Here is a 27,686-nt window from a genome sequence, read left to right as displayed (position 1 = left end):
TAAATATTTATTGTGTCTAGATTTCTTTTTAATGAAAGTTGACTCCTTTTTTTAACCTATATTAATATTTTGAACATATAAAGATGAATTGAAAGACAGGCACATGTAGTTAGCCTAGTTTAAAATTAAAATTGTATATGATTTTGTTGCAAATTCTAATCGTTCAGTTTCTACTGGATTTATTTGCTTTAAAAGTAAGGATGTACTTGTTCTAAAGGTGTTTTTAAAGCTCTTGTTTTGTTTTTATTCAGGAATTTTACTCTCACAGTCCATCTGCATTCACTGAGTCTACACTTTCATGCTTTGCTTCCATCCAGTGGTTAGAATGTGAAATTGCAGTTGACCAAGCAACAAGCAGTCAGCAGATAATGCACATAAAACTGTTTTCATAACCCTATGCTGTTAAACGAAGTAAAATGTTACCTTCACATTATAGTCTAATAGAATCTGTCTTGAGTTAGTCCATTGCTGCATACGTCAGCGCGTTTATTTGTTTCAGATCAGCCTGTTAACTAATGTACTGGACTTTATATGAAGATATATTTATGTATAAAATACATATCTTACGTTTAGGATATAGGTAAGCACCAAACCAACATGTATTTTCTAAGTTTCGCGAGTGTTTACGTTAACAATGTATGTAACACTGTACTCTGATTTTTTTAAATTAAAAACTTGATAAGACAGCACACTTTTTTTTAAATATCTTAAATCATAAAAACATACAAAACAGGTTTAATGAAAAATCGCTTCATGCTTTTTTAATTAATTCATCCATCCATCCATTATCTGAGCCGATAAATAAAGGTTAAATACATTTTGGGAAAAAAAATAAAGTTGTAATGTGGAGTATAATGTGCTTGTCAAACCAAGCTCCACCCACCGTCTTCTGTCATGTGACCGACCAGGAAGGGCAGGATTTTAAATTTTTTTTTTTTTTTTTTTTGTAAAACTCCAAGAGGAAAACATAACGCCTATGTGTTCCTACACAGCCAAATAAGCAAGTATTATCCTTAATACATATCCTTTCGCATGAAATATCACTGTTTCGAAATTCATGTGGCTGGATAACTTGTCGACAATAATGTTAACGTAATCCTGGAATGCACTTGTGATATTTTAGCTTCACGTAGCTAGCAAGCTAACAGCTGAGCCTAGCTCACTCAGTTTTGTCTACGCAACTTTTGCTTTAATCCACAGCAGTGTGGATCCGTCTGACAAGTACAGTCGCGCTACCTGGGCCTCGGCATTTACATTTACAGTAAGACACAGTTTAGTCTTACTGTGGTTGAGCAAATGGGATGTACGTGTTAGGTATTTGTTTTAAGTCATTCTCAGTGAGGCATTAGCTGGCTAACTACTCAACTAGCGCTAGTTACTCAATATTAGCTGACCTCCTTCTAAGAGTACGGTATAACGTTTTTGACACTGATCTCAATTTACATGCAGCCCGAAAAAAAAGAGCCAAACGGACCTCAGAGAGACAACATGTCGTACGGTCAAGGAGACGGTTATCGCCCAGCCCCTCGGGACTTCACGAGCCTCATCCAAACATGCAGCTCCAATATTCAGAAGATCACACAAAACAGTAAGTGCTGCTACCTGCCTACTACTAAATTTGAAATATACCCAAAATCACACAGGCTATAACTCTCGACAGTGTCAGGATATAGTACATGTAAGCTAATGCATGATCATCGAACGTTAGGAGAGGATTTCCATGCAGGTATTGTGTTGTATTGGATTTATTGTCATTTTAAGACATAAGTTGTTGAAGGAGAAACATTTTCAATGTTCAATCTCCTAAAGGTATTGAGCTCTGGTGATTGATGATGTTGCAACTGGAAGCCACACCCTTCTCTGCTACTCTATTTAGTGAGGTGTAGCAGATCTGAGGCTGGATTTACACTGCAGGTCCAACCAAGTGCCTAATTCCAATTTAAAGCTTTTATCAGTTTTTTTGACTGTCTTTTTACATTTAATGTATACATTTCAAACGAAACATTTGACCCCATATGGGTCTGTGTATAATCGCTGAACACATGAAACAACCCCAATGCGCAGATGCCCACATTCCGCCTAAATAACTCCACAAGCAACAACACAGAATTAAACAATTATACATCCATTTTCCATACCACTTATCCTCAATAATAGAAATATGAAACATTACATACAGTAATACGTTTGTTTCTCTTTACACTGCCGTGATGCATATCTGAAATGTGCCACTTGAGAGCAAATAATTGTAATTGTGTCACTTGAACCATGGGTAAATCCAGTCTTAATGTATCCTGGAACCGCAGAGGTTGACCACAATCCATTGCAGGAGACTGCTCCTTTGTGCAAATCTAAAATCCAGTTTTCCACTAGGGTATAACGGAAAACAAAACAACATGTACAGCAGTGGCAAACTGAGAAGATACAGTATTTGTTTATTTAATTCAGAATTTAGAAGTTTCACTGTCGAAAAAGCCAAACTAGCAACACAATAAGGTTGTTTTTTTTAATGGGTATTTTTGTCTAATTATTTTCCGGTAACATAAGAATTTCAGCTGTGTAGCTTAGCATCTGAGTGCACTGTAGCATTAATTGACAATATTTCATTTGCTATTATTCTCTTAATACTTACCACGTAGGCTATTCAAATATTCCATGTCATATTGCAAATGTAGGCAGATATGATTGCATAAAAACAAAAGAGTGAACTATTTTTAAATTTTCGGGATTGCGCTGATGGATGTCTGAACTCAATGCATTGTCTTTACTGGCCTCCTCTTTACAAACATTCAATATACACTCGTAATACTGAGACTGTCATACAAATCGAGACTTGCATAACTGCTTGCTGTAGTGAAAGAATTTCAGTGTTTGCTTATGATCACAATGCCACAGTCATCAGCCACAATATTAGGTAAGCCTAAACAATCTAATGACATATATAATAGAATAACTATCAAATCTAACGGATGCTTCATTTGGGCAAAATGCCAACAGCTTTTAGTATGAACCATCGCAGATCTACACCCTTGCAACGACTCCAATAATAAGGCCTGTCTTTCAGTCAATCAAACTGAACATTCTGAACGGCATTATGGATCCAGCTATTTTCCTGGTTTTAATAAGATTTGCCTCCTGTTGTAGCTGTGGACTTCATGTCTACAGTTAAAATAAAGACAGAAGGCCTTTGTTTTCTCCCAATGAACAGAAAGTGGGCCATGTGATGTGACCGTCACATGCTGCTTCTTAAGCCACTTGCACACTGGCTTCCCGGTAAATCGTCTCATCACAGGCGTAACAGTGGAGATTCCTTCGCCTTTTCCTTTCGGAGAGAACTCACCGAAGCAGGACATTTCTGTGTTCGAAGTATGGTCACAGAGCTTTTGCGGCTTATCCTATTAAGATAATTAGATGCATGGCGATGTCAATGCAACAGCGTCAGTTGCTTTCAACAAGAAGGGGAGTAGAAAGCGAGTCTTGGGTGTTAAAACTTCACACGCTGGTTGTGGCTGGCTGTGTTCCACCTCTGATTCTATGTCAGAAGCTGCCAAAATTCTCAGGTTGACTTGAATTCCACATCCCCTATCAATACCTGACATATACAACAGTGAGTCAGAAAAAAGTCAGCTTGGATATCCACTGAGTTTAGAGTGTTATTAGCTCTTTACACATTGGCCGCTTTCAAACTGCATTCCTGGTAAATTGGTGTATTAGAGAGTTAATAGTAGAACGAGGCTTAATTTGCCTGTCTGTTTCAGACAGAGCTCATTAAAGCAGGACATTGCCATGTCCAAACTATACGTCAGCATTACCGCTTTCAAAACAAAGGGGACTCGCTCTCAGGTGTTAAACTTCACAAAAACCAATGTGGAATATGCTATTGGCCGCTAGCAAAGGTACAGATTTGGGATGGGGTGCCATGTCCCACTTTAGCCAGTTCTCTGGCAAATATATCCTGGCTCTCTACTAGTACGCCTCTGATGCGCCAATTTACCGGGAATGCAGTGTGACAGTAGTTATTAAGTGAAAGCGCATTGACTGTTTCATGCTATATGTCTCTTGACATCTGTAGCTTTACCGTGTTTCCTCCCAAATATTTTATGTTGATAGCCTTCTACAACCCCAATTCCAATGAAGTTGGGACGTTGTATTAAACATAAATAAAAACAGAATACGATGATTTGCTAATCATGTTCAACCTATATTTCATTGAATACACAACAAAGCATAATTACTCAAGTATTTCTGTCATAACTAATGAGTTAGAACAATCCTTATAGTGATAATTCCTCAAGTTAAGCTCTTAATAAACTATTGCCATCAAATCACTGCATTTCACAGAGTTAGCTTGACCAGACAATTATTGCACTTTTGTCTACAGATTCATATTCACTTTGTTTCTTTCCTCTGACAGCTGCTCAGATCAAAAATATGGTGAGCCAGTTGGGGACCAGACAGGACAACAGTGAACTTCAGGATCGGCTGTATGTATCAACTAACAAAATAATACAAATAGATATCATCAGTTCCATGGTCAGAATGTTACCATTATAAAACCTTATAGCTGTACAAGCAATGTTTAAAAGTAAAATTTTAACTAAGTGTAAAAATAAAATAACCAGTTAGTAGTAAAATGAGTGGAGCAGAGGTAACGAGGCAGACATTCACAAATTCACTTTTTTAAACAACACAACCTTACACAAATATAAACCACAGTCTCTATAGTGGTCTATGGAAAGTATTCAGACCACCTTAAAATTTTCCGTCTTTGTTATATTGCAGCCATTTGCTAAAATCATTTAAGTATTTTTTTTTCCTCATTAATGTACACGCAGCCCCCCATATTGACAGAATTTGAGAATTGTTTGCAGATTTATTAAAAAAGAAAAACTGAGATATCGCACAGCTATATGTATTCAGACCCTTTGCTCAGTATTTAGGAGAAGCACCCTTTTGAGATAATACAGCCATGGGTCGTTTTGGGAATGATGCAACATGTTTTTCACACCTGGATTTAGGGATCCTCTGCCATTCCTCCTTGCAGATCCTCTCCCGTTCTGTCAGGTTGGATGGCGAACGTTGGTGGACAGCCATTTTCAGATCTTTCCAGAGATGCTCAATTGGGTTTAAGTCAGGGCTCTGGCTGGGCCATTCAAGAACAGTCACAGAGTTGTTCTGAAGCCACTCCTTAGTAATTTTAGCTGTGTGCTTAGGGTCATTGTCTTGTTGGAAGGGGAACCTTGGGCCCAGTCTGAGGTCCTGAGCACATCTTCCCTTCGATTGCCATCTGTCGTCCTGTCCCTGCAGCTGAAAAACACCCCCACAGCATGGTGCTGCCCCCACCATGCTTCACAGCTGGGACTGTATTGGAGAGGTGATGAGCAGTGCCTGGTTTTCTCCACACATACTGCTTAGAATTAAGGCCAAAAAGTTCTATCTTGGTCTCATCAGACCAGAGAATCTTATTTCTCACCATCTTGGAGTTCTTCATGTGTTTTTTTAGGAAACTCCATGTGGGCTTTCATGTGTCTTGCACTGAGGAGAGGCTTCCGTCGGTCGGGCCACTCTGCCATAAAGCCCCGACTGGTGGAGGGCTGCAGTGATGGTTGACTTTCTAGAACTTTCTCCCATCTTCTGACTGCATCTCTGGAGCTCAGCCACAGTGGTCTTTGCTCTGCATACATATGGCTGTGTGATATTTCAGTTTTTCTTTTTTAATAAATCTGCCAAAATTTCAACAATTCCATTTTTTTCTGTCAATATGGGGTGCTGTGTGTACATTAATGAGGGGAAAAAAGAACTTAAATGATTATAGCAAATGGCTGGAATATAACAGATTGAAAAATTTAAGCGGTCTGAGTACTTTCTGTACCCACTGTATATATTGAAAATATGTTGTATATGTTGTAAAAATTCAATATATTTAGTCCTAATTTTCAAAAAAAGAAAAAAAAAAAGTTAAAAAAAAAAATGTGCTGTTAAGATTGGAGTTGAACAAGTGACAACAAAACGGTGATGCTGGAGTCTTCGTCAAATGTGAGTCTGCTTAAATCATGCAACTTCCAGTGTCTATTCTTCTCGTCACGTTTACATGTTTAGTTGAGGCTGTTTCTTTTGAGCGAAATGTCAGAGAAAAGCCACAGAGCAGAAATGATCTTTTAAAACTGATGTCAGATCCACAGATATCATGTGAAGTGCCCTGAGACCTTGCATGTGTACCACACTTGGGGCGGTTTGAACTCCATAGTTTTCGTGTGACTTTTAAAAATCCCCCCAAACTCAAATTCCCCAAATGGACCTAAGGGGTTTTCAACAGTAGAAGAATTGCAAAACCTAAAAACCTGTACCATGCTGTGTGTAATAAACAAACTTTGTAACTGTGAATTGTTGCTGTTTTCACAGGCAGCAGATACAACACTACACTAACCAGCTTGCAAAAGAAACCAACAAGCACCTGAAGGAGTTGGGCTCAGTTGCTTTGCCAACATCACCCTCAGAGCAAGTTAGTACAGTACACAGCAATCTGATTTTGTAGCCCTCAACTGTCCATCTAGAATCACTTCTGACTGGTAACGCTTAACAAACCATGAACACTGTCTTGAATTTACTGCTTTTCTTATACATGTTTTTGTATATTATTTTTTATTTAATACAGAATACTTAATTGATGACCTGGAATTGGCTGGTGACCAAGGTTAGGGTGTCCCCCGCCTCTCACCCAAAGTCAGCTGGGCTTGGCTCCAGCTCACATAAGCACTGAATGAATGAATTGGTACTTAATTTAGCCCTGAAGGGAAATTTTCTTAATACTTGGAGGAATGATTCTTGCAGATGTACACCACCCACCCACAGCGTAAGGTACACTTGCACAATATAATGGGATTCAATCAATACTTGCGTTGTTGCTGCCTATACCATGATGATAAGACTTTATTTAATGATTTCAATAAATGTATTTTTAGTTTGCAATGGTGTCAAACTGCATTATTTCGATTGCCTTATCTAGGCCACAGTATATAAAAATATTACAAAAAGCTCTCAATAATGTAGTTCTTGATGGCTGCAAACTGAAAACACGGTAAAGCAAAGCAAATGTATTTGTATACCGTAAACTGGGGTACTAAGGGACGGTGTTCGAGGTTTTCTAATTGTTCTGCGAAACAAACAACAGATGATGACAGCGATGTATGCCATTTTGCGACTCCCTGGTCACTCTTTCAAATGGTTTAAATGATGATTGAATTTTTTCATCCTGTTATTTTTTTTTTTTTACATGTTTTAATTGACTGTACCTTATTACCCCAGCTTTGGAGCTATAAAGGCTTCTTTATACTTGCGTGTACGGCGACCGTAGTTTCTGGCAGCGTGCAAGTCCTCAAGGGTGGGTAGGGGGGTACCGACAATCCTTTCAGCAGTTTTGATTGTCCGTTGAAGAACAACTTTACTGCCTCAGTTTACAGTACTTAGCCGCAATGCTAACCAATGTACCTTATTAACCAGGCGGGCCCTTTTTACCCCAGTTTACAGGTAGCGCATTTCATATACAAGGTAACTCAATGTGATTTACATGAGTAAAAGCCTTTAAAAACAGAAAAATATGCAACGTAAAACATTTAAAACAAAGAGAAAAATAATCAAATAAAATAGCAAATAATAAAAATACTCTTAAATTAACACGTCTAACAGTGTCAGTCAAGACTGAGCATTATCTTGATAAATACATAACTTGATATAATGTAGCTCATCTATTGAAACTCGGGTTGTCCAGTCCATCTGTTGTTGTGGCTGGCTGGTTTAGCTACTGCTATCTTATATGATTGTCCTCTGGTATGAGACAACAAGTTTCCACATTAGCTTTGCTGTTAAATTTACCACCGGTGGTATAAAAGGAATAATTGCTTAGGGTTGCTGATAGAGATGTAATAATGTCAAATGACCTATGACCCAGTACATCAGTTTGATATATTGAAAAAATGTCTTCTTTCTCTGGATTGTGTTCACTCGTAGAATACTCAGTCAATGCTTGTCGCAGACCGTTAATCAAAGCTTGTGGCGTTTGCATAATTTTATTTCTTATCATAACTGTCGCCATTCTTTCTTCACCCTGTGGTGTCCAGAGGCAGCAGAAGATTCAGAGGGAACGGCTGATGAATGATTTCTCCGCTGCTCTCAACAACTTCCAAGCAGTCCAGAGGCGTGCAGCGGAGAAGGAGAAGGAGTCCGTAGCCCGGGCAAGAGCTGGATCCCGCCTTTCAGTAAGTAGGAGTCTGAACTTTGTCTAAACTAACTGCAGTAAAGGACAAGTATCGATGAGCTGAGACACCTTAGGCACGGCGACACCAAGCGAGGCGATGGAACCCCACTGGACTGTTGCGACGTGGGCGGGGTCCAGGTTTTGTTGAGTGGGCAACCATCGGCCACTAGTTTTGCTGCAATTAAAAATTTGAATTTCTCGTGAACGGTGTCGCACCGTCCCATATAACGGCCAATCAAAAATGCTGTTTCTTATCTTGTGAGCTTTCACGACCATAAAATATGTTTCAGGGTATAAGCGAGATTCAGCCGTAACAATACAGTGTCTACTGTAAATATAAATATACATTAGATAAACATAGATCATTTTACACGATGGGAGTCCCGGGATGCACACAATGACTTCCAGCCCTGGAACAATGTGTCCTGCAATTTATCATCATGGAATGCAGATACAGTAATCCTCCGCTACGTCATCGTTCTTACTTCACAATCCCGCTTTATTGAAAATTTGTATCACATGTGTTACGCTATCTTTTATACTGTTTGTACAATATTTTTGTTATCCATTGCTCTCTCTCTCTCTCAATATAATTTTAAGTGTTTAGGCCTGCCGCGATAGCACATTTTTTTTAGAATTATATGTACAAATTCTGCCCTGGTAATCAAACATATTTGTAATGTTCTCTCATTTACTAAATACAAGTAGGGCTGCATTTCACAATAAGAGCAAGTAAATAAAAAGAGAAAGTTATACGTCTTCAAATAAAGTGCTAGAAAATAAAGTTTGAGTTTCCCCTTTTGTGTTTGGCATCTTGACACAACAGTGTCTCAATTTCAATCAAAAAAGTCTCAATTTAACATATTTTATAAACAATGCTATGCGTCTATGGATGCAGATTCACCAGGCTGTATGTGTCCCTGCTCATTTTTGTACGTCTCAGACGCGGGACGCACATAAGACGAGATCCCTCTGTGTTTGTATTTTTTATTTTTATTTTTTTTTCCAACTGATATTATCGCCCATAGCAGCAATTTTCTTTTCTTTTTTTTCAGGCCGATGACAGTGTACGAGATGAAAAGCTTGTGTCTTTCGAAAAGTAAGTAAATGGCAGTTATTTATATTTTTTCCAGTTATGACATTTAGGTAGGTAGTCAGATGTTTTATTTATCTGATGGTAATTCTGGATTTGGATTCAATGTAAATTTATTACATTGTTGTTTTTATTGATTAATGTTTTCGTTTTAATTTTATTCATTATATTTATTCCAATTAATTTGTCAGGAATTTAGAAATACTTGATCAAATGACCACTAAATAATACTATTAATGATACAGTGACTTATATAGTCACACAGAGTTAGTAGTGTTGCAGATTGAGTGTTGTAGTGGTTTAAGTATAGTGTTGCCAATATTTTTCTTGCTAGTAATTTCAGGAAACCGGAGCACTAATAAATTGAAAAGGTATCTGCCGCGGATGCTCAAAATTCTACAGTTATATTTATAGTATCTCCCACATACACACACACACACACACACACACATCTTTTAATGTCTTGTGGCCAACAGTCAGGATGACTGGGGTCAAATGACCACTCAGACAGAGGAGGCGGCCATCACCGAGGAGGACCTGGAACTTATTAAGGAGAGAGAAACCAACATCAGACAGCTGGAGGTCAGTGTCTTCTTCTCATTGCTCATCACCCAATCAACTTTCACTCTCCCTCACTCCATGGGATCACGTTTGTATCATGCTGTTTTTTATTACAGTCGGACATAATGGATGTGAACCAGATTTTTAAGGACCTCGCAGTGATGATCCATGACCAAGGAGAGATGATTGGTGAGGCGAAGCAGTATTCAATATTTAATTGAATACACTACAAAGACAAGATATTTAATGTTCAAAGTGATAAACTTGATTGTTTTTAGCAAAGAATCATTCACTTAGAATTGAATGGCTGCAACACATTCCAAAAAAGCTGCGACAGGTGGCAAAAAAGACTGAGAAAGTTGAGGAATGCTCATCAAACCCCTGTTTGGAACATCCCACGGCTGAACAGGCTAATTGGGAACAGGTGGGTGCCATGATTGGGTATAAAAGGAGCTTCCCTGAATTGCTCAGTCATTCACAAGTAAAGATGGGGCGAGGTTCACCTCTTTGTGAACAAGTGCGTGAGAAAATAGTCGAAAAGTTTAAGGACAATGTTCCTCAACGTACAATTGCAAGGAATTTAGGGATTTCATCATCTACGGTCCATAATATCATCAAAAGGTTCAGACAATCTGGAGAAATCACTGCATGGAAGCGTCAAGGCAGAAAACCAACATTGAATGCCCATCACCTTCCATCCCTCAGGCGGCACTGCATCAAAAATCGACATCAATGTGTAATGTATGTCAGTAAATACAGTTCGGCGCTACATCCGTAAGTGCAACTTGAAACTCTACTATGCAAAGCAAAAGCCATTTCTCAACAACACCCAGAAACGCCACCGGCTTCCCTGGGCCGAGCTCATCTAAGATTGACTGATGCAAAGTGGAAAAGTGTTCTGCGGTCCGACGAGTCCACATTTCAAATTGTTTTTGGAAACTGTGGATGTCGTGTCCTCCGGGCCAAAGAGGAAAAGAACCATCCGGACTGTTATGGACGCAAAGTTCAAAAGCCAGCATCTGTGAAGGTATGGGGCTGTTTTAGTGCCAATGGCATGGGTAACTTACACATCTGTCATGGCACCATTAATGCTGAAAGGTACATACAGGTTTTGGAGAAACATATGAGGCCATCCAAGCAACGTTTTCATGGACGCCCCTGCTTATTTCAGCAAGACAATGCCAAACCACATTCTGCACGTGCTACAACAGTGTGGCTTCGTCGTAAAAGAGTGCAGGTACTAGACTGGCCTGCCTGCAGTCTAGACCTGTCTCCCATGGAAAATGTGTGGCGCGTTATGAAGCGTAAAATACGACGACGGAGACCCCGGACTGTTGAACAGCTGAAGCTGTACATCAAGCAAGAATGGGAAAGAATTCCACCAACAAAGCTTCAACAATTAGTGTCCTCAGTTCCCAAACGTTTATTGAATGTTGTTAAAAGAAAAGGGGATGTAACACAGTGGTAAACATGACCCTGCCCCAGCTTTTTTGGAACGTGTTGCGGCCATAAAATTCTAAGTTAATGATTATTTGCTAGAAACAATAAAGCTTATCAGTTTGAACATTAAATATCTTGTCTTTGTCGTGTATTCAATTAAATATAGGTCGAACATGATTTGCAAATCATTGTATTGTGTTTTTATTTGTTTAACACAATGCCCCAACTTCATTGGATTTGGGGTTGTAGTTCTGTTGACCTATTTATATTTTTCTTGTTTTGTTGGTTTGTAAGCTTTGCATAAACTATCACAAAAGGGGCATGAGTAATTATGAGTGTGTTTTTTTTGGGCCAAAAAACACAGCACAAGGTCTTGAAGTTGAAAGTTATGCTATGTTATCTTTCTCTGTTATAGTATGACCTAATTCTTTAAAGAACGATGAAGTGTCATAATTGTACTGGATGTATATTTACATATACTGTACATTGCGTATGTGCTGTTTTGCAGATAGTATCGAGGCAAATGTGGAGAATGCTGAAGTCCATGTAGAGCGAGGAGCAGAACAACTACAGAGAGCCGCCTATTACCAAGTAAGTCACTCTTTAGTCATTTGTGTTGATGGTGTCTACGGTCCTTGACTGAGGTAGTTGTTCTTAGATGGAGTTTGCAGAAAGACCTGTCCTGTTCAACCATTTTATGGTCACTGGGCCGCAGCTCAGTTTCAGGGTGTTGGCAATCTTGTCACAGTCTAGGCCTTCTTCATGCCATCTTTCCCCCCAGTTCCTCAGAGATTTCTTTGCCATGAGGTGCCATAGTGATCTTCCAGTAGTGACCAGTATAGGATGAGATATGTGGGGCATATATTTTAAAGGGACAGTAAATTTACAGTGTGATACAGTAATTTACATTGTTGCAAAGTGTCATGTTTTCGCCATGGAAAAAGTCAAATAAAATATTTACAAAAATGTAAGTGGTATACTCATTTTGAAGAGCTACTTTGTATCGCCTATATATACACTCACATTGCTGTCCTTTGTTCCCTGCTAACAACTTGTTGCTTTCCTAATGACAGCAAAAGTCCCGGAAGAAGATGTGCATCCTGGCATTAGTTTGCTCCATTGCGCTGGTCATTCTTGGCATCATCATCTGGCAAGTGTCCAAGTGACTTCACTCCACGCTAATTGCGTCATTGTTATTACTACGTTTTACTCAGTCCTCCTCCCACCTGAAAGTACCTGCTTGGTTGAAGAAGAGCAGATAGATACTGCTCACTTCATCAGGCTCACAGGCATAGATTAGAGCAGAGCTGCAAACATGCTCATCTGAATTGACTACGGATGTTTTTGTTTTTTTTTGTAAAATAGCAGCACACATTTAAGAGGAACTGTGGCGGCGTAGGGGAGTGATGAATTGTTTTCCTTTTCTGCACTAACACTGTCACTGTATTTAGAATGTGTAATTATTGCAATTAGCAGACCAAACAAGGCAAGAATATAAAAGACGATTGTGATTTTTAGGGGCTGTGTGTATTATTATTTTGATCCTTTCCTATTGTGGCACCTCATGGAAAAAGTGTTTATTGCACAGTTGAAGTGTTAAGTGAGCAAGCCAGTAATAAAGACTACTGAGAGCTGGCTGGGGCCTTAGATTAAATTATAACCACACATGACTAGGACGACTTCAAGTGGTGATTGTAGTCTAACTGTTGTATACATGTCTTAACAGAAAACCAGTACATCCATATTTGTAAATATTACACTGTTCTGCATTATAGCCTGCCGTATACAGTATATCTGGAAAAAGCAAACCCTGTCCGAAGAAGCATTTGAATTGATTTATATGACTCATGTATGTAATAAATGTCTTGATTACAGTACTTTAATTGTGGATGTGCCATTTTTCTTCATTATGTGATTCTCGTTCAAATGTACCGTATACTCTATTCATGAACGGTTCTAAATGTGCAGGTTCTATGCATGGTCTAGAATAGATTCTTTTAGACGTTACCAGGATCCTTTTAGAATGGTGCAAAAGATTCTCAAATCAAATTTGTCTGATAGGATCGGGCTATACGAATAATTTTAAAATTAGTAATGCAAAAAAAAAAAAAAAAAAAAAATCAACATTATAAATGACAAACATTGTCACTACATGTCATTTCAAGGCAAATGGTCGGTACCCTTTTAACAATAAAATGTCACAATTCAAAACTTTGGAAACAAAATGTAATATTAATAATGACTACTTGATAGGCAGCACAGGGAGTTAGTGGTTGTCGCAACGCAGTCGAAAACTGCTTGCGTGAGTTTTCTCTGGGCACTTGTGCTTCATCCCACAAACCAAAAACATGCATGTCAGGCAAATTGAATATATTGTCCATTGGTGTAAAGGCAGTGTAAATAGTTGTCAAAATGTGCCCCGCAATTGACTGGAACGCAGTCCAGGGTGTACCGTTTCTCTTGCCCAAAGTTAGCTTGGACTGTTGGGATAACAACACCATTTTACCTCTAATCAGGGCCTGAGGATGTTTGAATTTGTAAAAAAGCCACTATGGGCCTTGTAGACCACAAGGGGGCGCTGGTTTGTTTTGCAGCGGTGGAAGAGTTTGCATGTGGCGTCAGTTTATATTCCAGAGGACGTAAAGTTTACATTTCTGTGTGTGAGAAGCATACTTTTTTTTTTTCAGTTTAATTTCCAGAGGATCGTTTTCAAAGGTGTCTTTAGTGCATATTTTCAACAAACACACGCAAACAATCTCGGATGGGTTGTATGTCATTTTCAAATTTCTAACCCATTTTGGGGGTGCTGAAGCCTCCCTATAATGAATCCCAGCACTTCCCAAATTTGAGAAATTAATTTTAAACAAACTAGAATAGTGTAAAACCAAACAGTCGAAAAATCTGTATGTCAGACGGCCAAGTGGGATTTTACAACCATTTCAGATGATTTGTGGCCATTTTGTATTATTTTTTTTCCTGGTCTGTAATTTAAAAAATGGATATACTGTATGTTTTTTTGTGTGTGTTTCTTTTGCTACATAGTGTTTAACGTCAGTTCTCGTCATTAGTATAAAATGTCCATTTTTATTTTGTAACATTTTAAATTCCAGTTTGTTTGCACCACGCGGAAATTGAAACCCCCCCCCAAAAAAAGTTCAATTCATATTCTCAGTGGCACTTTTCCTCCCAATCTCGCCCTCTATAGGAACATTGCTGGCATTACAACCTGCACTCGTTCTTCATTCTTCTGGTTGTACACTTTTTACCTTTCTTTCCTCACCTCACATTTTCTCTCTACCTTTAATACATTCACATTCTTTGCTCCTCACATTCACTCTACCTTTAATACACTCACGCACATTCTCTCCATCTTTTGTCTTCTCATACTTTTTCATTTTTCCTCACACTATAATTTTTTTTGTAAATTCTCTGTTTATCTTATGCCCTCACGTTCTTTCCTCTTCTCACACATTCTCTCCAACTTTCATCTCACATATTCTCTCGATCTTTCCTCCTCGTGCATTCTTTCCATCTTAGGTCTTCTCAAACATTCTATGTCTGTTGTCCTTTCACACATTCTCTCCATCTTTCATCCTCTAACATTCTAATTTTTCCTCGTATATTTTCTGTCATCTCACAAACATTCTCTCCATCTTTCACCCTCTCACACGTTCTCTTTATTGTTCATGCTTTCAAATGTTCCAATTTTCTCCTCTCACACTTTCTCTCCATCTATTTACTCTTACACAGTCACTACATTTTTCTTTTCTCACACTTTCTCTCCATCTATGCTCCTTGGCCACATTCTCTACAAATTTTCAATGTGCACATCATTGGTCCTCTAGCATTCTCTCCATCTTTTCTTCTTTCATCTTTGGCCCACTCTCACCTTCATTCCATCTTTCCTCTTCTGTGGTGGACTTCGCTCACAACTTTACTCTTATGATTCATATTAGTGCTCTTGACTTTGAAAGGAAAAGCAACACTCGGACTGCTTCCGAGAAGTTGTTCAGACTTTTAAATCCTTCCCCCTCTCACACATATTTTGGTTCTCCATTTTTCAACATCTGTTGTCCTCTCACACTTTCTGTCCACCTTTTACCCTCACACATTCTCTCCATCTTTCCTCACCTCACATGGTGTCTCTATTTTTCCTCTTACACGTTCCATCTTTAACCCTCTCACAAATCTTTTCTGTTTTCGGCACATTCTCTCCGTTTTCTCCATGCATTGTCCAAAACCTTCACATGGCTTCAAACAAACAAACAAACAAACAAACAAACAAACAAAAAAGCCTCTTTCCAGTACCTATGCTTAACCACAAATACTTGACCTAAGAATTCTGAGGTAGTGACTGAAGTGTCTTTGAAAAGAATATTTCATCAAATATGAAAGATTTTCTGATGTACTTGTACTTTCAACCTCTTAAACATTCTTTATCATTCATACTTTCACACATTCTCTCCATTTTACATCACCAAATGTTCTCCCTACCTTTCCTCTCACATATTGTCCATCTCTTCTCCTCTCTCCCACTTTTGTCCTCCCACACATTGTAGCCGTCTTTTCTCCTCTCACGTTATCTCCATCTTTCTGCACGTACAAGTTCCCTCCCTCTTTCTGCTCTCACACATTCGGTCCATATTTCCTTCTTTTTCATGTTCCCTCATCGTTCATCCTTTCCATCCTTTGTCCTCTCATACATTCTTTCCTACTTTCGTTCTTTCATATTTTCTCACCCACTGTCTCCATCTTTCTCCTCTCTCATTCTCTCCATCTTTTCTCCTCTCGCACATTCTCTCCATCTTTTCATCTCTCACACTATCTCTCCCTCTTTGGTCCTCTTACACATTCTCTCCAACTTTTGTTCTTTACATCTTTTGTCCCCTTACAAGATCTCTTCAGCTTTCATTCTTTCATTTTTGGTCCTCTCACACATTCTCTCCATGTCTCACTTTGCATGCAGAGCTTCCCAAGATGTCTCTATTCTATCAATTGACATTAAGGGTATGGCTATTTCTGACCATTTTTGTGTATTTTTTGAATTACAGATTCTCCCCAAAGTCCAGACAACCTCTATGTCTATTAAGAATAGGTACTTAAAGGAGAGTACCGCCACTGAGTTTATGGAGACCAGAGCTGTGCCACAAACTGTGAATGCTGAGACAGTTGTTGAAGTTTTGTATAATTATCACCTGGAAAATCTCAAATTTCATAAATGCTTAAAACTAAGACAATCTTGAGGCGACCCAGAACACCGTGGAGGAGCACAATGATGTTAAAGACCTCGAAGTCAAAGTGTAGGAAAGCAGAACGTTAAGTGGAGAAAAACTCAACTCCAACTTGACTTATGACCTCTACAGACAAAGTCTTTGTAATTTTAACCAAGAGTTAGTCAGGACTAGGCAGCAACACTTTTCTGAAATCATCAGTAAGAACTTCCAACATTACTCGCACTCTGTTTGCTGTGGTTGACAAGTTTGTGCAGCAAATGATCAATTGCTCACTTCAGTCAGGCGAGTTTCCTAAAGCTCTTAAAGTAGCTGCCATTAAGCTTCTACTAAAAAATAGAACGCCGGACGCTTCCATGTTAGCAAGCTACAGACCCATCTCAAATCTCCCTTTCATAGCCGAAAGTTATTTATACTCAACTCAGCATTTTCTTGAACTTAAATGGGCTTTTTGGACAAATTTCAATCAGGTTTCAGAAATCATCACAGTGCAGAATCTGCTCTTATCAAAGGGCTAAATGATTGGTGACAATTCTGATCCTGTTGGATCTCAATGCGGCTTTTGATATGGTAGAAAATAATACACTGCTGAACAAGTTGGAAACGTGGGTAGGACTAAATGGAACAGTCCTTAAATGGTTCAGGTCCTACCTGGAGGAAAGAAGTTATTTTTCAACCGTTGGAAGTGTTCAATCTCATCGAATGGCAGTGACCTATGGGGTCCCTCAAGGGTCAGTTCTTGGACCCCTTCTGGTACTTACCTGTATATGCTACCCTTGGGTCACATTCTTCAGAACTTTAATTTAGACGATCACAGCTATGCACAGTTATACAGTTATATCTAGCAGTGTCTCCAGATGACGACAGTTCAATTGAGGTGTTGTGTCACTGTCTAAACAGATAAATAACTGGATAAGCCAAAACTTTCTTCAATTAAACCACAACAAAACTGAGGTAATTGTTTTTGGCAATAAAGAAAAGAGGATTGCTGTTAGTAAATACCTTGAGTCAGGCTCTGTAAAAACCAAAGACCAAATTATAAACCTCGGTGTACCTTGGAGTGCAGCTGGACGAAGGGAATTGTGTGAGAAGGTTGTGGGAATGAGACAGGTGTAGGTTTTTTTTCTTTTCTTGTCTCTCTCACTTCTGTATAAGGAATATCATGCTTTCTGTTACATTTTTTTGGGAAAGAAAAGCACTTACAAATAAAGTTGGATAACTCTTTCTGGTGTTTCGGCTTACGGTCTTCAGCCCAGGGTCAGTTTCGGTTTTCGGTTTCGGTTTCGGTTTCGGTCAAGAACCTTCATTTCGGTGCATCACTATTTTAAACAGTTTGAAAACAAATATTGGGCACTGTAGACATGTATTTGTGACTGTTGATTTAATAGTGATTTAATGCTAATATATGTAGATACGCCATTTAAAAGTGACTGAATATAATTTTTTCAACAATTTTTAATTCATTTGTGTTTCCTAATCATAACATACTGTATACCATAGCTACACAAGTAGCAGCTCATCAAAACAATACAACGTACTGCTTTATAAAAAGATGTTCAATTCATATTTAACGCAGTTGAGCTTTGCATGTTGGTGTGACCTTTTCAATTTATTTATTCCACTGCAACGAGTTTGTACATATGTGGAGGAGTCAATCGCCTGTTGAGCAGTGGGGAGTCATGGACTGAATCTTGTTGGGATTGTCCAGTTAGTCGCTTTCCGCCGTGTTGCTCGGTGTGTGGTGGCCTTAAAGTGATATTGTTTTTCTTTGCTTGTGCGCGATGAAAAGCTGGTGTCTTTTTTCATGAGTAAGTGAATGCCAGTTATTAATATTTTGTCGGCAGGTAAGCAGATATTTCATTAATCCTGATGAATAGATGGGATTTTTATTCCATGTAAATGTAATAAATGTTTGTTTTTATTACATTTATTAAAATGTGGCTATAATATGAATGAAGGAATGCAATTTGTGATGCATTCAGGAATACTTAATCAAATGACAACTCAGTAATATTATCAGTCATACAGTGGGGGTGTTGCACATCGACGTTTACGACACAAAAAGAAGTTTGATTTGGATTTTGATAGATTACTTTTCTTATAATGGAAGCTAATTTGCTCAAGCGAAAATAAATACATTTATTGTAACAAAAAGTAATGTTAGAGTTCAACAAACACTGAATAACTTTTAACATTTAAATACAAAAATACAATTGCTTACTTAAAAGAATATGAGTTCAAATTAATTAAACAGCGAGTATTATTGTTTTTCTGCTCACGTGAATTGAAGATACAGTCAAGCCCAAAATGATTCATAACCTGGCCAAATTTGTGAAATTCTATTTGGGCAATGTGTTTTGTTGAGCTGGAAATTACAATGATGAAAAAAAAAAAAAAGCAACAAAAGACTTTGTTATTCATTCTTTATTTGTTAAACAGTTTGATACACATTTCCATGCCCACAAGTATTCATAGCTTCTCTTTCACAATGCAGGACAGGTATGTTGTAAATGTGCAGCTTCGAAGCATGGTCTAGAATCGATTATTTTAGAAGTTACCTTTAGAATGGGGCAAAAGATAGTCAAATCAAATTTGTCTGCAAGGATCGGGAATATGACTAATCTTCGAATTAAAAATCGAAACAAAACAAAACAAAACAATTGAAAAGCAATTGTTGGCCTTGTAGACCACAAGGGGGCGCTGGTGTGTTTTGCAGCTGTGGGAGACGTTTGCATGTGGTGTCTTAAGCGTGGAGGGAGGGAGTTCAGTGGGTAATAATCAAGGTTACTAGAGCATAACATGCAAATTCACACGGTAATATGAACTTTGTTACATGGAGAGCTATGGGCAGGCTCAGAAATCTAGAGTATTTCAATCGCCATTGCATGTCTGACTCACAGTCAAGACTTGCCGGGTTTGATTCTCAGCTCAGGCCCTCTGATGTGGAGCGAGCATGTTCTTCTGGTACTTACCTGGGTTTTCTGTGAGGAATCTGGCTTTCTCCCATGTTCCAAAAAACATGCATGTTAGGTTCACTGACGACTCGAAATTGTCCATATGTGTGAATTTTGCGCGTGAATGGCTGTTGGTTTGTGCCCTGGAAAACCACACCACCCACAAAGCTAATGTGGGCAAAAGGGGTAGAAAATGGATGGATGGATTACATTAAAACTAAAGTGGGATATTATATGGGCACGCAGTTCCAAAGAAGGTGCTGTATGGCATACACGATGGGGTTTTGATTATCTCAGCAACAAGCCAATGTGAGTCTGAGGCAGGTGCTCATGGAAGTAGGAAAACACACCATTGGGTAAAGGAAAGACTAAGTTCAGAAAGTCATTAAAAAAAAAAGAAAACATGTGGGAAGTTTTAAAAATGTTAAACACAGAGGAATATTTGAGTAAAAGAGGAGGATTCAAAGCTAACTCTTAACAATTGCAGCAATGTTCTTCATTTGACATAACACAAAGAGACAGACAGTCCACTCTTTATTGTTCTGTTCTCAATTGTCGGGATGTTCAAGTTGTTGTCAGGCAATTTTCTATGCTGCGATTCTATTGAGTTACCATTTACCTTGGGGACTCTTGGATTCCTTAAAAAAAAAAAAAAACAACAACAACAACAACTGGGGCGGTAAGCCAACTGAAGACTTTAAATTGCCCAAAGCCGAGTGATTGACTGATGACCACTCCGAGGTGTATGCTACCTCTCAAAGTCCGTTGCGATAGGAAACATAATACAACTTTCTTATTGTTAAAAGCAATGACAGGCACTTTTGCATCTCTTAGTTCTTAGTAGCTTACACATAGAGGCACAACAGAAAAAAAAAACAAAAAACACAACCATTAAGAAACAATGTTATTTGTGTAGAAAAAGTTGTAAAATGATAATAACCAGTAAGACATAACAGTAGAATAGCTTAGAAAAGAAGGTGACATGTGTACAAGATTCAAAGCATGAAGGGAATGCTTGGTTGTTGCCTGCATGTTTACATTTAACAGACTTGCATCAGCATAAACCAAAGATATGCTCATGTAATGAATTGAGGATAGAGGATGCGACATATTTCATTGTTATGTAATCCAACACATTTGACCAAAATTCGGATTCATTCATTCTTTTGAAGCACAGGTGTTTGGAATCTTGTAAGCTTGTAATCAATAACAACCCTGAGTGATTAAAAATAATAATAATAAATAAGCCTTGATGAAGCCTTTGTTTTTTTTTTTTTAAACATTCCATACTACAAAATAAGTAAAGTATGTCTGATTATTGCTGAAATCGGATCGGACCGATATCGGTATCGGCCAAAACTCAAGGCTGCAATATTGGAATCGGATCAGAAGTGGAAAAATTGGATCGGGACATCCCTGCTGTATTCCACATGTTCACTGTTTCATTTCAAATCCGTGGTGACGGTGTAAAGAAGCAAAATCATAAAAACTCTTCAAATACATTTGGACCCTCGTCTATGTTGGGCGGCGACTGGAACATTCTGCTGGGCCTTTATTGTTCCCATTGCACAGTAAAAGTTACATTACCTAAGAGCAAATAACGGTGTGTGCTATTTGAGTGCTTTATGCTTTATTATATTAGTCTGTCTTTAATCAGAGCAGCTTAATCTGCTCTGCATACTGCTGCCAGAGTCAATCTCCATCAGTGGCACATCAGTGGCGTGAGAAGGAACAACGATGTGGTGTAGAAAGACTTTTTCGAGTCAGGGGAGCCTCCTTCCACGTCTGCCTTTGAACGGCTGCTTTTCGAACCGTACGGTCCCTGATTAACTCGCCAATGTTGGGGATGTTTGACTCGCGTGCCCGAGAGTGGCAGCTCTCACTCCAGCATACATTCTACTTACGTCCACTCCGGAATCAATCCCAGCTGCCTGCGCGGCTCAATGCCGGCTAAAAATGTTGGAACTTAATAGCAGCCATTAGGTAAATTGTTTGCACCATTTGTGTACATTGCATTAAAGAAGAGGTTGCCTCAGTAAAGGCACACGATTTAGCCAAAGTAAGATTTGGCTCTTTCATGAAATAATATAAGTGAAAGCTGCAACCATCGCATGGCGAATCCTCACAATGATGATCCCACTTTGACGCCACCTGCTTCTGATGGAGGTGATTCTGATTGGAATGAATTCTCTTGTAGAGCTCAGTATAAAATCGCAGCTTCAAACCAAAATGGCCAACTTGCTGTTCAATTTCAGGCATGAGACTAGACATCCATAGAATTTCATGTTGATTTGTTCAACTGGCGGTAGGATACTTTCCTAACTTTCCAAGGGGTCTACTGCAGTGAGCCTTTGGGTATTGTGTTCAGTACCCCAAAATACATCTATTTTGACCAAAATCACCTTAAATGCACTTGACAAATACTTTGAAAATAACTCTTCGCTTATTTTCACTCCCCTCAAAAGTATCGTGAACAGATGGACCTCATATGCTGTATATTACAGTAACATATTTAGCTGCACATCCTTTGTGTGCGATAACTGCATCAAGCCTGTGACCAATTGACATCACCCAACCTTTGTATTCTTCTTTTGTTTGGATTTCGCACGGCCTCGCTCTGTTGTTTATTTTGGTGGTTTAATGCCTTCACTCTCTTTGACAGATAAAATGCATGCTGTATAGGGTTTAAGTCTGGCGATAAACTTGGCCAGTCTAAAACCTTCCACTTTTTGTCGCTAATAAATTCCTGTGTTGTTTTGGCAGTCTGTTTTTGCTAATCGTCTTGCTTCATGACACTTCATCTCTCAGTCAGTTTGTCTGCATATTTCTTTGGCTTAACAGACATAAGTGCGGTTTCTTTTATCCTTTGAAACGGTTTCCAGCTGTTTTAATGAAATGTCTGTGACATGCTTTGCTCAAAATACCCATTAGATCAAGAATTACAGTACACGTGACAGCTTGTTTTTCAAAGCCTCCCAGAAAGAACTCTTTTGACTTGGCAGTCCTGTTCAACGAAAACGAGTAACAACTAACCCCGCCCACTGCACTGCAGAACCAATGCTCAATAGGGCTTTCATTATCATGACGGCCGGGGATGGAGCGATGCGGCTGAATGAAGCGAGGGGCTTTGAAAATCAAGTGATTGCCCATTGCCAATACCGATATTAGTATCAGTACCGATAGAGTACAGCTACGTCTGTACTCGTACTCATAAAAATGCTCCAATACCACTTTACCAGCAGGACATGGGCTATATCTTCCAGGCAGGTGCCATAGGAGCCGTGCCAGCCCCGTGAGAAGAACTCAAATGCCATGTGTTACAAGGAATCATTTCTGTGAAATACATAGCAAGACTATTATAAAAAACACGCAACTGGATGTTTAAATATCAGTAATGATTCGTTGTTGCTGTAAAAAAGTGTCGAGTGAAACTTATGCCGTGTTCAAAAAAGCTGTACCTCATACTCAGTATGAAAAAAGTGCTATCAGTGTATCGGTAATTTGTTACAACCCAAGTCAATTTTCCACAATATGTCCACTTCAAATTGCCAGACAAAATGATTCTGTAGACCTCTCAGTTCATTTGGATGCTCCCATCGTGTTCCATCAATGAAAATAGTGTTCCTGCCCCAGAAACAGCCACGCAAGCTCCAGCTGAAGCGTTTTTGTCACTTTAGCAAAGATTAGTCTTGGTCTAATTAGTCCATTAAATGTTTTTTCTAGAAATTGTGAGGCTCGTCTTTGTATTTATTTTTTTTTCTTGCTAATGAGTGGTTTACATCTTCTGGCATGTGTCATCTAAGTCTTCTGAAAGCAGCAGATTGACCACGAAACCTTCCATCCTGCTGTCTGGAGGTTGTTGCTGATGTCACGAACAGTTGATGTCTTTCTTTACAGTTCACACAATGTTTCTTTCATAGCTGGTGTTATTCTCCTCGATCTACCCGTATGACGTCTGTTCATTAGTACAGCAGTGGTTTCTTCTTCAGGCTATTCCAAATGGTTGGTTTCGCTATGTTTGTGCTATGGCTCTGATTTGCCCTATTCCAAAACAAACAGCTAAACATAGAAGAAGAAGAAGAAGAAGAAGAAGAAACTGAACTGGCCTCCAATGAGCCCTGATCTAAATCCCATTAAACATCTATGATGAGGGTGATGAAACATGCAGTCTGGAGTAGAAACCCATTAAGCCTGAGACAGCTGGAGCACTTTGCCAAAATAGCAGTTAGACAGGTGCAGAAATCATCTGATTGCAGTGACGCAACAGAATATTGTTTTTGTGTGTGTATATTCTCCAACTGATGTAATCATGTCTCGTATAAGATCTGACCAGACACTGTGACTGATAAGAAGCAATGCAACACACAGTTTGCACAAGAATGGGAGTGTTGTGTTTACGTTCCAATGGCTTGTATCACATTTTCCATAAGGTTCACCCTGGGATAATGAACAGGGGCAATGGATAGCAGATGCCATTCATGCTTTGATGATGCATGCAGTGTTTACGCACAGTTTGAACACTTGTAGACAGGTCTGCACAGCAATCGGATTGCTTGCAGTGTCTTTTTTTTGCCCCAGTATTTACTTTGCTCACAGGAAGAATTGTTACAATGTTGGTGATGATTTCAAGTCTCACACGAGCATGACGTTTCTATCTGCATCATTCCCACCCGAATATCATGTAATAGTGACGCACATAACTTCGTCCCCTCCTGTGCAGAGAGTCTGCAGTGGTTGAAATCGCACCTCACTTGAACTGGCAGACACTATGTGAGTGTGTGCCTGATCCAAGCCTTGACGCACTTGATGTCACACGACTGTTTTGTCTCACAGCAGCAATTGCATTGCACCAACACCACAATTAGTAACGCTGCCAAGAGCACGAAGCTGGTCAACAAAAAAAGTCACACCGAGAAATTCAGCAGAGAATCGGCAACTGCAAACAAGTCAAGATTAAAAATTAAGTCGGGATGCCAGTACTTAAAATAGAGAACCAGAACTCAATTTATTGTGATGTAAGAAAGTGGTACACGTCTCTGACCTGCTGCTCAGTACAATGTGAGAAAATCGATAAATATCAATTACATACACTTATTAGATATGTGAAACTTACACACAGTACTTATACAGTATGCATAAAACATGAAATTAAAACTAAGCAAACTGAATGATAAGATCATGATAATGACCCAAAGCATACTGCCGTGGGGCAGCCGTGGCCCAATGGTTAAGATCATCGCCTGCCACCGTGGGGGACCTAGCTTCAAGACCCCGACTGGACCATCCGCCAACATCCCCCGGACTCACGGCTGTGGTGTCCTTGGGCAAGGCACTGATACCCCGAAATGCTCCCCGGGCGCTTCAGCTGCCCCCTGCTCCAGTGTGTTCCACTAACATGTGTATGTGTTCACTGTGGGTTAAATGCAGAGAACAAATTTCGTGTGCATGCGTGCATGTTCATGACAATAAAAAGGGATTCTTCTTCTTCAAAGCAACAAAGGAGTTCATCAAGGGCAAAAAGCGGAAGATTTTAGATTGGCCAAGTCAAACTTCAGACTTAAACCCTATAGCGCATGCATGTTATCAGCTCAAGCTGAGACTGAAGCAAATAATCACCCCAAAATTATAAGAGGCTGTGGTAAAAGCCTGGAAAAGCAGCACCAAAAGACGATGAAACAAAGTGATGTCAATGGTGCTAAGATTGATGAAGTTATTGCAAGCAAAGCAATTGGAACTAAGTCTGACAATTCTATTGGACTATTGGAACACAAATGAATAAAAAGTCAATTCTCCCCCTTTTAGGGTTATGTACAGTACGCCAACCTATACTGTATTTAGGAAGTGATTCAAACATGGTTTGATGGAGAAAGTCACTTCTAGTTGTTAAAAAGTATTCAAAATGATCAGCTGATGAAATTGAATTGAGTTGAGCTGATGATTATTGTTCTACGTAGAGTCAACGGTTCCCCAAATGATGGTCATGGACTCAAAGTGTGTCAGAGAAATCCTATACTATATCAGAGCATGTGTCCTATTCATTTTATACTTACATGTATTTTTCGAGTGTGGAAAAAGAGTAGCTCTAGTTTTGCGAAGGTTTTCGTCAATTTCACGTAAGCATTGCGAAGCAGCTCAAAGGTGCTGAATTTTGAGTTTGAAGGCATTTTAGAAATAGGGGTGGAGTTATGAGAAATAGTCCAAGTATCCCGTAACCCCATCATTCGTGTGTAACTAAAACGGGAACATACAATTGGACTGCAGATATTACAATCAGGCCATATAAATACAGTATCGCCACAGACTGACTGATTTGAAAGGTTATTCAAAGGAAGATGATTTTAATATCCTAACTTAGTGTTTGCCCTTTGCTCCATCTGTTAAATCTTAAAATGTGTTAAATTCTTCGACTAGCTGAGGCAGCAGATCTGTCAAGCATCAGAAGAAGGAGTAGAGCAAAGGAAGGATGGAAATATGGCTGCCTTCATTCTTTTGGCTTTTATTGTAACCAGTAAATAGCTCACCTATAAAGCGATCATGCTCTTGAATCAACATCATACAACAGCATACAGTAGACGAGCTGGAGAAAAAACGTCTGGAATGTGTGGACGAGTTTAATTCATATTTCACATGTTTACTGAGGCACCATAGAGACAATATTACATCCCACATATATACTAGAAAAAGTTGTTTTGGCAAAATATGTCCCCTTTAACACCCTTGGTATGTAAACAGACCAAATGGAGAGGGGAACACATTGAATCCTTTTTGGATTCTCTGATATAGAATTTAAGGCCTGCACCTGCACCAACACTTCGTTATGACAAAACGTTTTTAACCTCTAAAAAGGCATCCTTGGAATGTCAAGGACATGATGGAATTCTGAAAATAATTCAGCTCAACCCAACCTTATTTATAAATGGCAAACTGGAAAAAAAAAAAGAAAAAAACGTGGGGAGACACACATTGGAAAGATTTTAAATGGATCTTAGCGTGCAAGAATGCACATTAGTTTCAATCCCAGCTGTACCTGACCCAGAGTTCTTTTTCTGGACAGTCAAACACAAGAATTTTCCCCCAAATCCGGATAAACAAATCTATATAAGTGGACTAAGGATATCTACAGTCAATTATAGAGCTGAGAGTTGGACATGTATAATGTATGCAGTGAGCTAGAAACAAGAATGATTGAGTGATCCAGAACAGGGAAGCCAAATAGTGGTAGGAGTGGTGTCACAGGAGGATTGTGGGGAGGGAGCTAAGCGTATGCACGTTACACACTTTGGGTGGGTCACACTGACTCTTTGAAAATTGGTCTGGCCACCTCATCCACCTTTTCCCCTCTTTAATTATTTCCAGATGGGCCAAATGTTGAAGCTGGAAAGCCTTCAAGGGCTTCTCTCGTCTGGGTGTGTGTGAATGCACTAAGAGGGAACAGGGAAGAAGGGTGGGCAAGAGGGGGGCGATGTGAAATGCCATCCCAAGCCTCAATAAAGAACCGATGGGATTACTTTGAAAAATCCCCTCTCTTGTTCTTGACGGCTCCCAGCAAAAACACGGCAATGCGTTTTGGGCCACCAGCTCTCCTCCCAACCTGGTGTGTCTTATCCAGCCTGTCAAAGGCGAGGCATGCCTGTCCTCGCTTGGTGCCAGTGGTATTTTCCTGCTCCAGCTGCAGTCCACGGGGACAAATCCATCTCTGCCAGTTCCTTACAAGGCCCTGCAGCTCTCAGCTCCAACCAGTGTGGAACAGGCTACTTTCTGTAGTTAGTCCAAGTAGACTTCATGTCCGAGCATTTATATCCTTTTAATGCTCTAGCAATCTATCAATAAGGGGGCCTCGGACGTTCAGCGGTTGCAATAGGTTCGATCCTAGGGGGCCTTTGTGTGGTCTGCAGAGTTATCGTGGTCTTCTTGTCCATGTGGAGTTACTCTGCAGATACTCAATGACATTTACATCAATTACATTTCTGAGTACTGTGAAAAAAAGAGCAAGAAAGAAAAGCAGTTAGTGTGCATACACATTGTTTCTTTGCCATCATTAACTAGCGGCCTGAGAGGCATTGCAGCATTTCTCATTCTTTTCCACTTACTCATAAACATTTCAGTTATTCAGTTATTACGTGCTGCTTTGTTGTGCTGACAGTGTGACCCTG

At 39.3% G+C, this 27,686-nt stretch overlaps 1 protein-coding gene across 2 annotated transcripts; it reads left to right on the top strand.

Annotated features, from left to right (window-relative positions):
• Nucleotides 1–885: 885 nt before the first annotated feature.
• stx12 (syntaxin 12) lies at nucleotides 886–13,225 on the top strand. 2 transcript variants are annotated; one of them, XM_061760509.1, is made up of 10 exons: nucleotides 886–1,000; nucleotides 1,450–1,588; nucleotides 4,415–4,484; nucleotides 6,403–6,502; nucleotides 8,118–8,255; nucleotides 9,310–9,353; nucleotides 9,824–9,929; nucleotides 10,025–10,097; nucleotides 11,857–11,939; nucleotides 12,422–13,225. In XM_061760509.1, exons 2-10 carry the CDS (start codon nucleotides 1,489–1,491, stop codon nucleotides 12,512–12,514), a joined length of 807 nt encoding a protein of 268 aa, XP_061616493.1. In that variant the 5' UTR covers nucleotides 886–1,000; nucleotides 1,450–1,488; the 3' UTR covers nucleotides 12,515–13,225. The 2 variants fall into 2 exon arrangements, with proteins under 2 accessions (XP_061616493.1, XP_061616494.1); XM_061760510.1 differs by having other exon boundaries at nucleotides 915–1,004.
• The last annotated feature ends 14,461 nt before the right edge of the window (nucleotides 13,226–27,686 follow it).

The sequence above is a fragment of the Phyllopteryx taeniolatus genome, chromosome 21 (assembly GCF_024500385.1).
Source record: "Phyllopteryx taeniolatus isolate TA_2022b chromosome 21, UOR_Ptae_1.2, whole genome shotgun sequence".
In the NCBI taxonomy this organism is placed as follows: domain Eukaryota; kingdom Metazoa; phylum Chordata; class Actinopteri; order Syngnathiformes; family Syngnathidae; genus Phyllopteryx; species Phyllopteryx taeniolatus.
Note: the sequence above shows the minus strand (reverse complement) of the source record. Positions and strands in the feature narration are given on the sequence as shown.